Below are 15,770 nucleotides of genomic sequence, written 5' to 3'. Positions count from 1 at the left end.
CCCAATTAAATGTATTGTTAGCGATGAAAGAAAATCCGATAAATGCAGCCAGAAGAGTAGCTCGCGAAAACTCTATTCATCATAAATCTGTGCTAAAAATTTTAAAAAGTGCAAACAAACGACCTTATAAAATGCAACCCGTTCAAGAGTTATTGGAAGACGATCCAGATCGCAGAGTTCAGTTCTGTAAATTAATGATGAACGCCATTGACGAAAATCGCATATCTTCGGAGGGGATCCTTTTTTCTGATGAGGCTACATTCACCCTAAATGGCCATGTTAATAAGCAGAACTGTCGCTACTGGTCTGACAAGAACCCACACTGGGTAAGGGAAACTAATACACAATGTCCCCAGAAAACTAATGTTTGGGCTGGCATAATTGGCAGGCAAGTTATAGGGCCCATATTCTTCAATGATACTTTAACTGGGGAAAGATATCTATAATTATATATTATTATTATTATTTAATATTATAGAATTTCTTGAACATGAACTAGTTCCAGTCTTACGTGACTTATATCCGAGTCAGTTCGATCCAGATTTGTATGAGGAAAGAATCTGGATGCAACAAGATGGTGCTCCCCCACATTACGCCCGTAATGTACGCCAGTATTTAAATGACAATTTTCCAAACAGATGGATTGGTAGAAGGGGTACAATCGAGTAGCCGGCACGTTCTCCCGATCTCACCCCACTTGATTTTTTTCTGTGGGGTCATTTGAAAAGTCAAATTTATATGAGCAAACCAGGAAACCTGGACGAACTCAAAGAACGTATTAGGCAAGAAATCCGACAAATATCTCTAGAAAATGTCAGAAACGAATTTTACTATCGTCTTGGGCTTTGCCAACAAGTGGTGCTCATTTTGAGCATCTTATACATTAAACGCAACTTTTAATAATTTAATGGTTTTTTTTTTCGTATTTCTCCTTTAGATAATCACAAAAGTAAATAGGGCAATTTAATCAAGAAAAAGGGCTCTTTTCAATGAGAGTTTGAAAAAAGTAGCTTTCCATTTGAAAAAAAAAGTTGGGGTTAATTTGGACCCCCCCTGTAGGTGAAAAAATACAAAAACTATCTTGAAATGTGAAAAAAGATAAACAGAAATCGACGGGTCTCAGGAATTTTGCGAGATAAATTTTGATTAGTTTTAAGTGAATTTATTTCAGTTAAAGTCACCACACTGTATATTTAGACTTAACTCATTTGATTGGCATCATTCCATAAACTTTTCTAAAACAAAAGGGAACCATGGCTTTCCTGCTGAATACCTGATGTTACAGTAAATTGAGAGAACTAAAATGAACCTATGTTTATAAGTTGCAAATTTTCAGTTTTCAGTAAGTTGTGAAAGCATTTAAAAAAACAATATGGTAATTAACTTGTTGTACACAGATATGAACATCTGTTTGTTAATAAAATAATATTTATTACAATATAAGTAATGGCTTTTTTATAGTTCAAGAGCAAAACATAAGGAATCGGCGCTATAAGATTAAAAACCCAATAAATGACAAAAAACTTCTGAAATTAGGTTACCAACATAACAGTACCCACACATCATGTTTATGAATGGCCATCTGTCTTCAAGTTGTAAACACATGTTTTTATGGATCTAAAGGTAATCAATTCGCAAGAATTTACAGTTAGGTATACAGAAAAGCTACTTGTGGACAGTGCTGAATATTAATACATTCAGACAATTTCATTGATTGGCAACCTAACAGTTTTTTGGCACTATTTTAATGCAATTTAAATTTCATACCAAACATTCTGTGTGTACCACAGTTTTAGAAAATTAAATAGGGATAGGTTATGCATAAAGTTAAGATCAGTTATAACAATAATCTAAATGTCAATAATTATTAATAGTGTGCAACTTAACTCATTTTCCACCTACTATTACACCTACAGATCTCCTTCAATGTTTAGTACTGCTCTTTTAGTCTATAGACAACATAATTAATATACATTGACTTTTTCTAAAATTAAACTTGGAAACTTATTTCTAGAAATTAATACAGGATGTTAATCTGCTTTGTAATTTTTTGCATTTTCGGGAAACATAAATGTTAAAAACTTGAAGTGAAGAAAAAATACATTAGAAAATTTAATTACAGTTTTTTTTATTGCCTATAATATTATATATAAATAATTTCACTTGGGAACTCCTTAAATTATTTCAGAAATCTAGGTTTGGCTTATGGTGTCTGTCACATGAGAGGCTTTAAAATACAGCATAAACAAAAACTTACTAAAATATACTATAAATATAATGAGAAGATGTATAAAAATAGTGAGAGTTTGTCATAAAATTCCTTAATATAACCTCTCAAAATAAAACTAGATCACACCAGGGCAAGATGTTAAATCAGGGTCCTGATGAGTTAAATTTATTTCTAATTGAACAAAATATAAAAAAAATACAAAATCTATTAAATCTGCAAAAATCAAAGCAAATGACGATTCTATAAAAAAATCTAGTAACCTTCAACAAGCTATGTATAAGCTTATCAATAAAAAAACAAAAAATGACACCTTAAACCCAAATTCAAAACTTGATACAAATAGTTTTAATAACCACATTTGTTCCACCCCTGAAAATGTGGTAAATAAACTTGAAAATTCTCAACGGACATTTACAGACTACCTAAACTCTAACTCAATGAAAAACATACCATCTTTTAAGTTTCATTCTGTTAGGTTTAGTGACATTGATACAGGTATCTCAGAGATAAAAAATAGTAGCAGCAAAGATCCAGATGGTATTAACACAAGGATCATTAAAGCAATAAAAAATATAATAATTCAACCTCTTACTGTATTAATAAGCCAATCTATAAGCTTGCAATACATTTCCTAAAGTTTTCAAAACTGCAAAGATGATACCTCTATTCAAGAATAAAGGCTCTGATGACTGCAACAATTATCGTCCCATATCTCTGTTGCCAATATTGTCCAAAGTTTATGAACATATTTTAAAAAATCAAATTAACACAAAAAACACTTTGAGTCCAACAAACTGTTTGCCACAAATTAATTTGGATTTCGCAAAAACAAGTCCACAACTTTAGCCATTGACCACTTCACTAGTAATAGCTTGGAAGATTCTTAGAAATATCTTGATACTCTTCATACTCATCATAATTAGACCTCACAAAGGCATTTTATTACTCACGCATACTCCTCTTCTTACAAAAACTATCTTCTACAATTTTCAAGACGACGCCATCCAGCTCCTTGAATCCTATGTCACTGATTGAGATGAGAATATGTTCATTTCAATTGATGCAATTTTAAAAATCAGTCTCTGAAGTTTGGGGTACCAGAAGAATCAGTGTTAGGCTCTATGTTGTTTCTCATTTTCATAAATGACCTAACTTACTCTCTCGGTGAAAAGGTCAAAACCATATTATTTGCTGATGACACTACTTTTTATAGGAGCCACCCTTCAGAAGTTGATAATCTAAATTACAAAACTTCAGAACAAAATCTATTTCAATGGTTTTTAGCAAATTGTCTATCTTTAAACAATTCAAAATTGCAAAGTATTTACTTCACTCTGAAGAACAAGAATGAAATTGGACATAGTTCCTTGCCTGAATGTGGAATGGAAGCTAAATTTCTGGGCGTTCATTGGATTAACCTGGGAGCAACACCTTGTAAGTGTTTCAAAGAAGCTGCCTCGAGAACTGTTCTTATGAACAGACATCTGGTTGAAGTGACTTGAAGAGATACCTTTCTAACAGCATATTACAGCAACTTCCATTCTATTTTAACTTATGCTATTCTTGCCTGGGGTCATTCTTGTCAAAATGAGAAGGCATTTGAGCAACAAAGAAAATGCATCCATATAATCTCCGGTCTTGGCTATAGAGAGGACTGTCGTAATTCCTTTATAAGTCTTAACATTTTAACCTTACCCTGTGTGTATATTATGCAGTATTTGTTGCATGTTAAACAAAATCTTAATCTATACAACTCTCATAAAGATTTTCATACCTACCCCATAAGAAACAACAATAATCTTGTACCTGACTTTGGTTGTCTGGAAAGATCCAGAAATGGTTCAAAATATCTAGCATTAAAATTCTTTAATTGCGTACCAGCTAGAAATCAAGCTCTTAACTTTATATTATTATAAAACAAATTATATCACAATTTGTTATCTGTTAATGCTATTCTGGTGATAATAGTATATCAATAAAGAAAATATTTTCTTTTCCTAAAACACCTAGGGGGGAGAATGGAGGCAAATGCAATCACTGCAATAGATTAGTGTATAACCTGTGGTAATTTTTAGAATAATTTTGATGCAAGATTTAGGATATGATCTTTGAATCGAAGGTGACCATCAAAGGTAATACTAAAGAAACTTGCAGTTTTCTTTGTTTTGCAAGGAGGACTCTTCATGAAACATCATCCCCTGGATGTCACACTTAAATGCCATAATAAAGGTCTTATCCACATTAAACACAAGTCTGTTTTAACCACCCCAATAAAATCTTGAGATCTCTAAACAATTGAGCTCTAATATAATCAGAATCTTTATGATTCCACAATATGGTAGTATTATCAGCAAGCTGAACCACTTTGCCCTGCAGTCGCAATGATCCTAACACTAAACCTTAAGGTCCTACACACTTAAAGGATCTAGAATCAGACAAACACCCATATACTCTAACTCTCTAAGTACGATTTGATAGGATTCCAGCCATTGCATTGCCACAGCTCTCAAACCATATTAATTACCTTTATACCTTTGTAAAAAATTGCTTTCTGAATAAGAGTGGACATGGGTAGTTGCAGATTGCCCCTCTGTCATGTCACATACCTGGGGTCCTCTGCCATATACTTATGCCAATTTTTGAACATGACGCTAGCAACTTCCAGTATACAATACACTCAGGTGACTAAAGCAAGCAAATAGAAGGTGGCAGGAATCCCGAGGCTTTGCCTTGCAAATATCCCTGAGGGCTCTCTTTTGCAATACAAAGATCGACTACATAATATAATTGCTAGCATTCCCCCAAAACCAAATACCGTAGCAAAAACGAGACTCGACAAGGGCAAAATATACAGTTCTGCCCATCTCGGTATCAAGCTCTTCAGTTGCGACCCTAACGGCACAGCAACCAGCTAATATTTTATATTAAGATCCAGTACATGATTAGTAATTTTAAGATTGTTATTGAGGATGACACCAAGAAATCTGCTGTGTGTTCAGCAACTTGATTACCGCCTGATAAGGCGCCGATACACAATATTAGCAATATCCTCAAAACTCCTTCCAAAAGAATTGTAAGCTGTTGCTGGCACCAAAGACTGACCCCTCCTTGCCCTAATAAACGACCCTTCCTCTGTTTTAATGACAGATTCTAGAGGCCTCCCGAGCATGATATTTTATTGTGGCATAAAGAGTTACATTTGTGGTGATAGCTATCAGTATGCAAACATTTATATTATAATATGTTTTCTCCTTTTTAAAAATATTGTAAATCTTTTTGGAAAATTATACTGCAATTTTCACCGCTGATGCGTCAAAGGAGCATATTGTTAAGAATTTTTCAAAAAACCACTACAGGATGCAATAAAATGATTACAACACAACACCATGAACTAGTTAGCATCCAGTATTAGATCATACATATGTATAATGTATAATAAATATGTATAAGGTCAGAAAAATTGAGGCAGATTATTTCTGTCTTGTGGTATTTGAAATGTTAGGTAGAGCAGCTTGCACAGGCAGGATAATGCTCAAGTCCTCATTCAGTAATGAAACCTTCAGTAGTGGAACTTCAATGCTAACATTTGCAAAGACCAAATCAAGAAACCTGCCATTTATGTTCGCTGTGTAACTTAGTCTGAGAATTATTAATTATAATATAGAATTATTAATAAATATTTTAATTTTATTATTTAAAACTTGATTTATTTAAAATGTGGGGACATTAAAGCCTCTATGAACAATAAGTCACTTGGAAACAAGTAGATCTAACGTTAACTCACAAAAATATAGAAAGAAAGAAAGAAAGAAAGAAAATGCTATATATTACGTATTTATACTAGTGCTATATTATGTAAGACAACAAAATCTTGTGTACAAGCATCATACATATATAAATAATATTGAATAAAACATAATTTAAATCTAAACTGGTTGCTGTTAGATGCAGTAATGAAAACATAATTTATAGAGAACATGCATTTATTTATACCATTATGTACTGATGCACAGAGTGGCCAACTAAGAATGCGAGGTACTGTATCTCGGAACGTATTCATCGCAGATGCTTGCGGTAAAAAATGTTATTATTAAAATGACCAAGAGAAAAACCTGAAAAATATTTTTAAGTTTTTAAAAAGACCGCTTGGAGGATTAACTGCGATCTTAAATCTAAAAAAGTAAAGGTTTTGTGAATTTCGATATATTAACTTAACAAAAAAGTACATGATCTTTTAAGTAGAAGACAATCTGAAACTTTTTTGCTTAACAGTTTTTGCTGAAATTGATCTCTCAAAATAAAGTGGTGGAGGGGTAACTGTGTAGTCAAAGGTTTTCATAAAAGACATTCTGTATCTAAGAAATGGCTTAGTCGACTTTAACACAATAATTGTATTCTTTAAAAAGAGCCATTCTTGGGCTTTAACTGTTTTAGTATTCAAAGTTTAGTTAGTTTTACATGTCGCCGCCAGAGGGCTTTTTTTTTAACATTCTGACAGAAATGGTAAATTTTCTCAAAAAAATTAAATGCATTGGTATAATTTTTTTTTCATGAAAAAAGTCTATAAATGATAACATCCAAAAAACAAGATAAAATTGGCATGGTCAATTATAAAATCTGAAACAGGTAAAAATAAAACTAACAACAATATTGTTTCAAGGGAAGATGGTTAGTCCATTGAAAATCCAGCTTTAATCTCTGAGTTATTTGCTCAACATTTTACTCTTGACCATTAACAAACCTGTAACTTCAATATACATGACTTGCAAAATGATTATCCAACCAGATTTCTGAATCCTGTTAATTCTCAGGATAACTTTAAGATATTGATAAACCTTCCAAATAAATTTTCCTCTGGCTTGGATGATATTCCGGGATTCGTTTTAAAGTTTGTTGGGATTTAACGTGAACAATGAGAGTCTTGCTACCCAAATTTTCCCTTCTGCTCTTAAGCAGGCAAAAGTTGTGCCTGTTTTTAAGAAGGGAGAAAAAATGAATATTGCCAACTATCGGCTGGTATTCGTAATACCATCTCGAAGGTATTTGAAAGGGTTATCTATCAAATAATTATGAATTATTTAACTAACCATCAAATAATAAACACCAATACAGATTCGTTCCTAAAAGATCTACGGAAATGGCCATTTATAATGCAATACAATATATCATGGAGAATCTTGAGAGAAATGCCACTATGGCTAAAACTGTATTTCGATTTGTCTAAGGCGTTTGACACGGTTGACCATTCTTTACTGCTAGACATCGTGGGACGGTATGACATCAGAGGTGCAGCATCTAAATTACATACAGTTCATACCTAGATCAAAGAGAACAAACAGTTTGCGTGACACATTCTGGCTCACCAACGTTTTCCCGCCCCCAAATTATAGGAAGAGGTGTGCCTCAAGGCTCTTTCATCTTGAGACCCATGCTCTTCCTATTATATGTCAATGGTTTGCCTGAGCTGTTCCATTCTGATCTGATTCGTGAATTCGCCGACGACACATCAGTTATAGTTGCCAGGAGGACAATGGTAGATCTTTCATGAGGCTGCTCAACCTCAGTGGAGCGCATGAGGACCTAGTGTCTGGACAGTAAGTTGTCTTTGAACTCTAGTAAAAGGAGGTTGATTAATTTTTTGAAGGCCACTGTTGTCTCAGAATCTCTACTTGTGTGGTCTGGCAGTCAATCCCTGTAGCCAATAGTATTAAATTTGACCCCAATTTAAATTGGGAGAAACATATTATAAGCCTTTATTCCAGATTAGCTAGCTTGTGCAGATTGATAAGAAGATTAAGGGATGTAGTGTCTGAGGTATCTCTTCCCCTATTTTATTTCAGACAGGTATCTGTTTCTGGGGATCAGCAAGAGGAGCTCTAGATATATTTAGAATGCAAAAGCGTATCATTTGTTGTTTATTGGCCCTGACCTACAGAATTTATACTTTTCTTCCTTGGTGTTATTCGTGAAAAAACACATCATTTGTTTGATGAGAATAGGACAATGTACTCTGAGGATGTGACTATGATTACACAACATAGAAAAGATCTCCACATTCAATTGCATAATTCAGCTTACTATGAAAGGGGCTCTCATTATATGGCAATCAGGGCTTATAGAATGCTAGCGGCTTGGACTCTAAATTCAATGCTTTTAATATCAAGCATTGAATTTACAGTCCAATTCAAAAAAGCTGTTTACTACTGGTTGCAGATTAAATGTTTTTATAATTTTAGTTTTAGATAATAATTGTAACTTATGATAGATGTTCAGAATATGTATTTTAAATTTTATTATTTGGTTTATATAAGGCTATTGCCTCTATGAATTCTAGATAAGAAAAATTAATGTATCCTATGGGAGCTAGATCCTCCTTTGTATGACATTGCTTCGTCATACAAAGGTTAAAAATATATGGTTAGAAAGATACATGGTTGCATTGGTGTCCTGGCTGATCCACTGACCTACATTTTCAACTTAATACTGTCAACAGAACAGATTCCTGAAATTTTGAAGACTGCTAAAATAATACCTATTTTAAAAGCTGGGGACTCTGATCAAATCGTGAACCACAGGCCAATCTCATTACTCTGTAACTTCTCAAAAATTTTCGAAATTAGCCTGAATCTGTCACTATTTAGTCAAGCAACAGAACTCATCTCTGTAGACCAGCATGGATTTTTTTGCGGGCTTTCTTGTGTTACTAACTTATCCTGTCTGTCTAGCCACATCTGTGAATCATTTGATGTTAATACTCAAGTCGATGTTATTTATACCGACTTCCAAAAAGCCTTTGATCGGATAGATCACTATATTTTGCTGCATAAATTAACTCAGTATGGTTTTTCAGAGAGATTATTTAATTTATTTCATTCCGACTTGATTGGTAGATCTCAATATGTCAAATATGAAGACTTTAAATCGAAACTTTTTAACGTAACGTCGGGTGTGCCACAGGGCTCGAACCTGGGTCCGCTCCTGTTTAGTTTATTTAAAAATGACTTGATTGAGTCACTCACTTGTCATAGGCTGGCTTTTGCCGATGATTTGAAGCTATATTTAAATGTATATGGTTTGGAGGATTGTGTTTTTCTTCAGAACTGTCTAAATACATTGGAGGTATGGTGCTCTGTTAACAGGTTAGGCTCAAATGCGGCTAAATGTAGTGTGGTCAGTTATTCTAGATCAAAAACACCATTAAATTTTGATTACTTTATTAATGATACTTTTTTGAGTAGATTAGAGCAAATTACTGATCTTGGTATCACCTTTGACTCTGAATTTACATTCGTTCCACACTTCAACAACATAGTCAAGTCAGTCCTGAGAAGGCTTGGGTTCATAATTAGAAGTTTTCTGAGTTTTACTTTGGAATCTATATTAAGACTGCTTTTCTGTTGCTTTGTGAGATCAAAACTGGAGTTTGGCTGCATCATATGAAACCCACTCTATCAGAATCATGTTGGTCTCCTTGAATTTGTTCAGTGTAGATTTGCTAAGTTTTTGGTCTTCAGGCAGGTTGGCATATATCCAGTTAGAGGATTTGATCATCGGCAACTAGGAACGCTTCAATCTACATCCATTACATCTCAGAAGAATGATCTTTTCTGTAAAATTCCTGCATGGGTTACTGAATGGATTCATTGATAGTCCTGTACTTCTTTCTGGTGTACGTTTCATGGTGTCTAGGCTTAATGCTAGACATCCCCTAACATTCTTTCTGCCAAGGCCTCATACTAACATCCTGTTGAAATCGCCACTATATACAATATGTGTTATATTTAATCGGATCTGTCACATGTGTGATATAAATTTCTCTCCAGTTCATGTTCATGTCAATATCTTGGTGGATCATTACTCTTGGAATTAAGACCCATGTGTTTAAGTTATAGTTAGTAGGTATTAGTAGTTAGTTAGTATTGCAGTTAATTTAATTTAATTTTGTTGAATATGTGATTATCTTGTTAAACTTTTATAATTGGGTTTTTATATTATATTAATAGTTATTCGTTCTAATTTTTTGGATAACTTTTGAGATTGTGAATTTACTTCTTTCTTTTCATTCATTCTTTTAGGTTTGTTTTGTGTTTTTTTTTTCTCTAAACTTTATTTTTCATTGTTTTGCAACTGTTTCCTGTTATTGGGCAAGTTGCCTGTTGGAAATAAAGGCTTATTATTATAATTATTATTATTATTATTATATTGTCGTCCTGTATACGATTTTGTTTTTGGCAAATAAAGGATATTATTATTATTAATATAACTTTTTGAGCAATCACAGAACACATTAATGCTGCTTTTCAAAAGCAGTGGATTGGAAGAGGAAGTCTCCTTCCATGGCCTCCACGATTACCAGATTTAACTTTTCACAATGCAATTAGGAAAATACCCAGAACCAAAATTGAAGCTGCAATTCTGTCTACCCATGAGAAGCTTCAGGAATATATGTAGAGCATAATGGTCAACATTTTGAACACCTATGGAGCATTAAAAACCTCTTTCTTTTAAATTGGCCCTTTTTAGGGCCATGGGCCACAAATTAATATAGAAGAAAATTCGAGAAAAATTTATTTAAACATTCATTCAAAATTATACCTATACATTTAATTTTTTTTAGAAAATTTACCATTTCTGTCGGAATGGTCAAAAAAGCCCTCTCTGGCATGTGAAACTCACAAAACTTCGAATACTAAAACAGTTAAAGCCCAAGAGTTCAAGTTAAAGCAAAGGTTCAAGATCTCTCTCAGTTACACCCCCTAGCAGTAAAGTTTAGAAACTTAAAAATGTTTTCCAGGTTTTTCTCTTGGCCATTTTAGTAATAATAATTTTTACCGCAAGCCTCTGCAATTAGTATTTTCTAAGATAAAGTACCTCACATTCTTAGTTGGCCATCCTGTACATACGTGACTCCATAACTCTTTTAAATAAAACACTCTCTGAAATAAAATAAATATTATGAATATTGTTGAAGGTAACAGTTCTATAAATTAGTTATTATAAATAATACATTTAAAGGTCTAAGAAATCCAGAAGATGTGGAATAATAGTAATTTGTTGGAACAGGCACCAAGACTCCTTATCAATGTTTTTTAAACACCAATAAAACTAAGGTTTAGTCACTGCAATTGGAAGATTTAATGAAAAAAGGGTTGGTTTTGAAATGTGTGTAAAATACACTTTAGTAAAAGTTAGTTTTTGTAAAATTAATATATTTTTTTACATAAATGGTATATTAATGAGTATCTGACAATTTTTAAATATAGGTATTCAGGAAAATTGTGTATTTTTTATTAAAAAAGTTTTTTTTTAACAAAAATAAGCACGTAATTTCAAATTTTAGCCAGTGGTTTCCCTAAAGATATTTGAAAATAAAGCCAGATAACTGATGTTTATTTGTGGTATATACATATCAGAATTCCTACTATGTTATTTGTCCAGCATGATTAAAAAATCAAGGTGATTGAAAAAAGGCCTCATAATGAGTTAAAACCATGATTAAAAAAGGGAAGAAATATAAAAAACATAATTTAATTCCAACGGTTCAATTTTAGAGGCAGTAATGAAAACCTAATTTATCCTGAACATGCATTTATTTATACAGTTAGGTGAACAATAAATTAGTATGTACCTATATGAATCTATAACCCTTTTACTTAAGAAACTCTCAAAAATTAAATAATTATTAGAAATATTGAAGTTCACAGTTAGCATGCTGGAAATTATCCACAAATTACTTATTAAAGATAATAGATTTAAAGGTCTAACATATGAATACATTCAGAGATGCTCAAGATGTAGAAGAAGAATAAAAAATCAATCAAACTAAAAACAAACCTTCATATCCATAATAATTTGTTGGAACAGGCCACCGAGACCCGACTCTTTATCCATGCTGTTTTCCATGTCTTACTTCACAAAAATATCCACGACTCTACTCACAAAAAGAAACAAGCACCACAATCACTTCTGTAAGGTTTCATCTTTTATAATATTTTACATGAGGACACGGGGGTTTTAACACAATCGAGGACTGTAATTTGACCACGAGAACACTCTTCAATATCGACAAAACTCAAGTTCATTCATTGCATTCGGAAAATTTTAATTTAATGGACGATATTTGCAAAAAACACCAAATTAAATTAATTCGCCAAAGCCAAACACGACGACCATTACGCTTTGACGGCTCTGTTTTCTTTCCTGTCACTTTGGATCCCCCTCCAAAGTTGTCAGACTAAACAAAAACATTAGGAAATTACTGTAGTCATCCCATTTGATCGAAATATGTTAGAAAGGGAGAGGTATGTTGTGCATGTTTCGAAGCTCGAATTACGTATTTCCGTGTTGCCATCCTTATCTTGGTTGATTCATACGGCAGTCGTCCTTTTTTAATTGATTACATGATGCCTGTGGCGGCATCTGTTGCATAACTAATTTATTTCCGGTCGTCGATTGTATAGGTAACTGTTGTTTGTGCGAACGTTTTTTTATACAGAAGGTGGTGACACTGGTATCAATTGAGGAGCGATCAAGCAAAACCAGATAAATCCAGAAAATAAAAATTGCTATTCAGGTTTCATGCAAAAACCGATAAATCTGGCTGCAGGTTCTGACGTTAATCTTTCAAAAAGTTTTAGTTGCGCAGGCCAGTGTCATGTGTTATATGAAAACAATGTGGAGGGGAAGACGGTGAGGGTGGTTAAATGAAATAATTGAGCACATGCAGAGACAACCAGGGTTGCCGTTTGAGTACATTTGTACTATTTCTAATACATTTTCGACAACAAAGTACAAAAGCACATTTTATCATATATAGACCCAATTCTAATACATTTTTTAATTTTAAATAGGATCAAGGGCGAAAGGCCAAAGGCATACCAAAAGTTATAATACTCCTAATAAGTCTTATAATCTTTGGTCATACCACAGATTTAACTAGCTACGCTCCAAATAACCACTCCAATGTATTTCATTTTCATTTTCCCCACTGAGAAAGCAGCCGCTTGCTCGCGATTCAGCCGAAAACGGATATTTCGCTCCGATTGTGGCCCTGCGTTGCAAATTTTAATTTTTGTCGGTAGGTATGCTTCCGGGTCTTCGCTTCAATCATCGCATCGTAGCATCGCTTTCGTCGGCCACTGACGCACTTTTTTTTCCTCGATGCGACGCCGACGCGACGGGGTTAATTTCATTTACTAAGTAGGTACTGTCACAGATTTTACATTTTAAATCTGTGATACTGTGACAATAATAATTGATGAATTTTTAAAGAGGTTTGTTTTACTTGAACATTTTTTTTGCGATTTTTTTATTCGATAGTTTAATATTTTGCAACAAATATAAAAAAAATTAAATGAAAAGTATAAAAACGAGCGAAAAAGCTGTTCTTTTATTTTTTTGCTTCTTTACTGTATAATTAATAATTAAAGATTTTTTTTATGTAAGACATTTTTTGTATGTAAACAATAAAGGATATATCCGAAATATTTAAACTATAATAATGTAAGTTTTATGGTATATTAAAGATAGAGGCAACGTCGCCAAAGTGACGAGAATATTACGTTGTTTTTGCTCCTCAAAAATTTAGTGTTTTTATGCAGATTAAGGCAATAAAAATTGTTCAAACCTGGTAATTTATATTACCTGGAAACTAGTCCATAAATTAGTGGAAAAAGTCTATGATTTTCTAGACACATAACTTTAGAACTATTTAAATTCCTTTCTCGGGTCCGCATGTGAGAAACGTAAACATTGCGCAGTATAGCGAATATCAAGGCAACCTGCTTACAAGGTTGGTTGCGGTATTGCCGGCTTGTCGGATAAAACTGACTAATTATGGAATGCGATGTTTGTAAAAAAAACAGCTCGCAAATTAAAATTTTTGCTTGTGATGGTTGCAAAACTCGATTATGTAGAAATGAAGTGTTGTCATTGATAAATGCTTCTGAATACAAGGTTTTGCAGCTTAAATCAAAGCGGCACTTGAAATTCTACTGTGAAAAATGTACTAAAGGTGAATCATTTTCTCTATATCAATCACTAATTGAGGAGAAACATAAACATATTGAAGCTAAAGAGAAGATTATCAGTTGTCTGGAAACAAATAATAAGGAATTATTACAAAAAATAGAGATGTTAGAGAAGAAGCTTCAAAATACGCAGAACGAGAGCAAGGGGACCTTTTCTGACGTGGTAAGGAGAGGAAAACCAGAATCTGTTGTTCTAATAAAGGCTGTTGATGAGCAGGATGGCATTTTAACCAAAAAGGAGATTAGGCAAAACGTAGATCCTTCTAAAATTGAAGTTTCGAAGTTTAGGCAAATTAAGGGAGGTGGTGTTGTAATAGGCTGTTCGGATAAAAACCAGATTAAGGATCTTCGTACACAATTGGAAAAACAGTTAGGACAAAAATACACTGTGGAGGTACCATCTTTGAAAAAACCAAAAATGAAAATAGTAAATATTAACAAGGATGATGTAGGTTTAGAAGACTCTGATAGTACAATAATAGATTTAATTGTTAAGTGGAATAACTTATTTGACGGGGAAGATTTTTATATGAAAGTTTTAAAAAAATCGGTAAATAATTTTAAAAATATAAATCTTATCCTTGAAGTCGATTCAATTACTCATAACAAATTATTAAGTCAAGAAAGGGTCAAACTAGGGTGGTCTAGGTGTCGTGTTTTTAATCACGTAAGTGTCCTACAATGTTTTAATTGCATGGGCTTTAATCACTATGGTAAGGATTGTAAATCACAACAAATCTGCTCAAGATGCTCTGGCAATCACTCTTATAAAGAATGTAGGTCTAATGAAAAAAAATGTATAAATTGTATAAAATCTAAAAAGCCAAATGAAAACTTAGATGTTAGTCATGAAGCCTTAAGTCGAGAATGTCCTTGCCTATTGAGAATAATTAGCTTATATAATAAGAAGGTTGACTATTTATCTGACTGTGTATAGATCTATTTCAATATGAATAATATTAATAGCAATATGTCTGCCATTCTTAAAATGGCACATTTAAACTTAAGGTCGATTTTTACGGGATTTCAGGAGTTTGTGGATTTGGTAATAGGTAATGATTATGACATTATCGCAGTGACAGAAACTTGGTTAACTAATAACGTCTCGTCAAATGTGATTTCTATAACTGGTTACAATTTTTATCGCAAAGATAGGTCTACTGGCCGAGGTGGGGGGGTAGGATTTTTTGTTAAATCTCACTTAAAGGCTGAGATTCTTAACCTTAATATAGGTACAGATATAGATGGTTTTGAAAATATGTGGCTAAAAATTAATATAAACAGGGTCTCTATTACTGCTGGGGTCATATATCGTACTATGAATAATATTGGGGCTTGTGCAAATGCACTTGACAATATTCTACCAGAAATAATATCAACCTCCGACTATGTAACGGTTCTAGGGGATTTAAATATTAATTTTTTTAACAGCAATAATCCAATATCCGACATATTTGATGTTTTTGGTTTCACTGAGGCCATTGATGAGGCTACAAGGGTCACTGATAGAG

At 33.2% G+C, this 15,770-nt stretch overlaps 1 protein-coding gene across 2 annotated transcripts in view; it reads right to left on the bottom strand.

The window, feature by feature from the left end:
• Positions 1 to 12,442, bottom strand: part of LOC126733634 (protein MTSS 2) — a 137,445-nt gene extending 125,003 nt beyond the window's left edge. The window contains exon 1 of one of the 2 annotated variants that reach the window (XM_050437024.1): positions 12,065 to 12,442. In XM_050437024.1, the coding sequence (XP_050292981.1) occupies positions 12,065 to 12,133 (69 nt within the window). In that variant the 5' untranslated portion in view covers positions 12,134 to 12,442. The remainder of the gene's footprint in view (positions 1 to 12,064) is intronic. The other variant, XM_050437023.1, reaches the window with a different exon arrangement.
• Between the last annotated feature and the right edge of the window lie 3,328 nt (positions 12,443 to 15,770).

This window comes from Anthonomus grandis, chromosome 2 (genome assembly GCF_022605725.1).
Source record: "Anthonomus grandis grandis chromosome 2, icAntGran1.3, whole genome shotgun sequence".
Lineage (NCBI taxonomy): Eukaryota > Metazoa > Arthropoda > Insecta > Coleoptera > Curculionidae > Anthonomus > Anthonomus grandis.
This window is presented reverse-complemented; position numbering and strand designations above follow the sequence as displayed.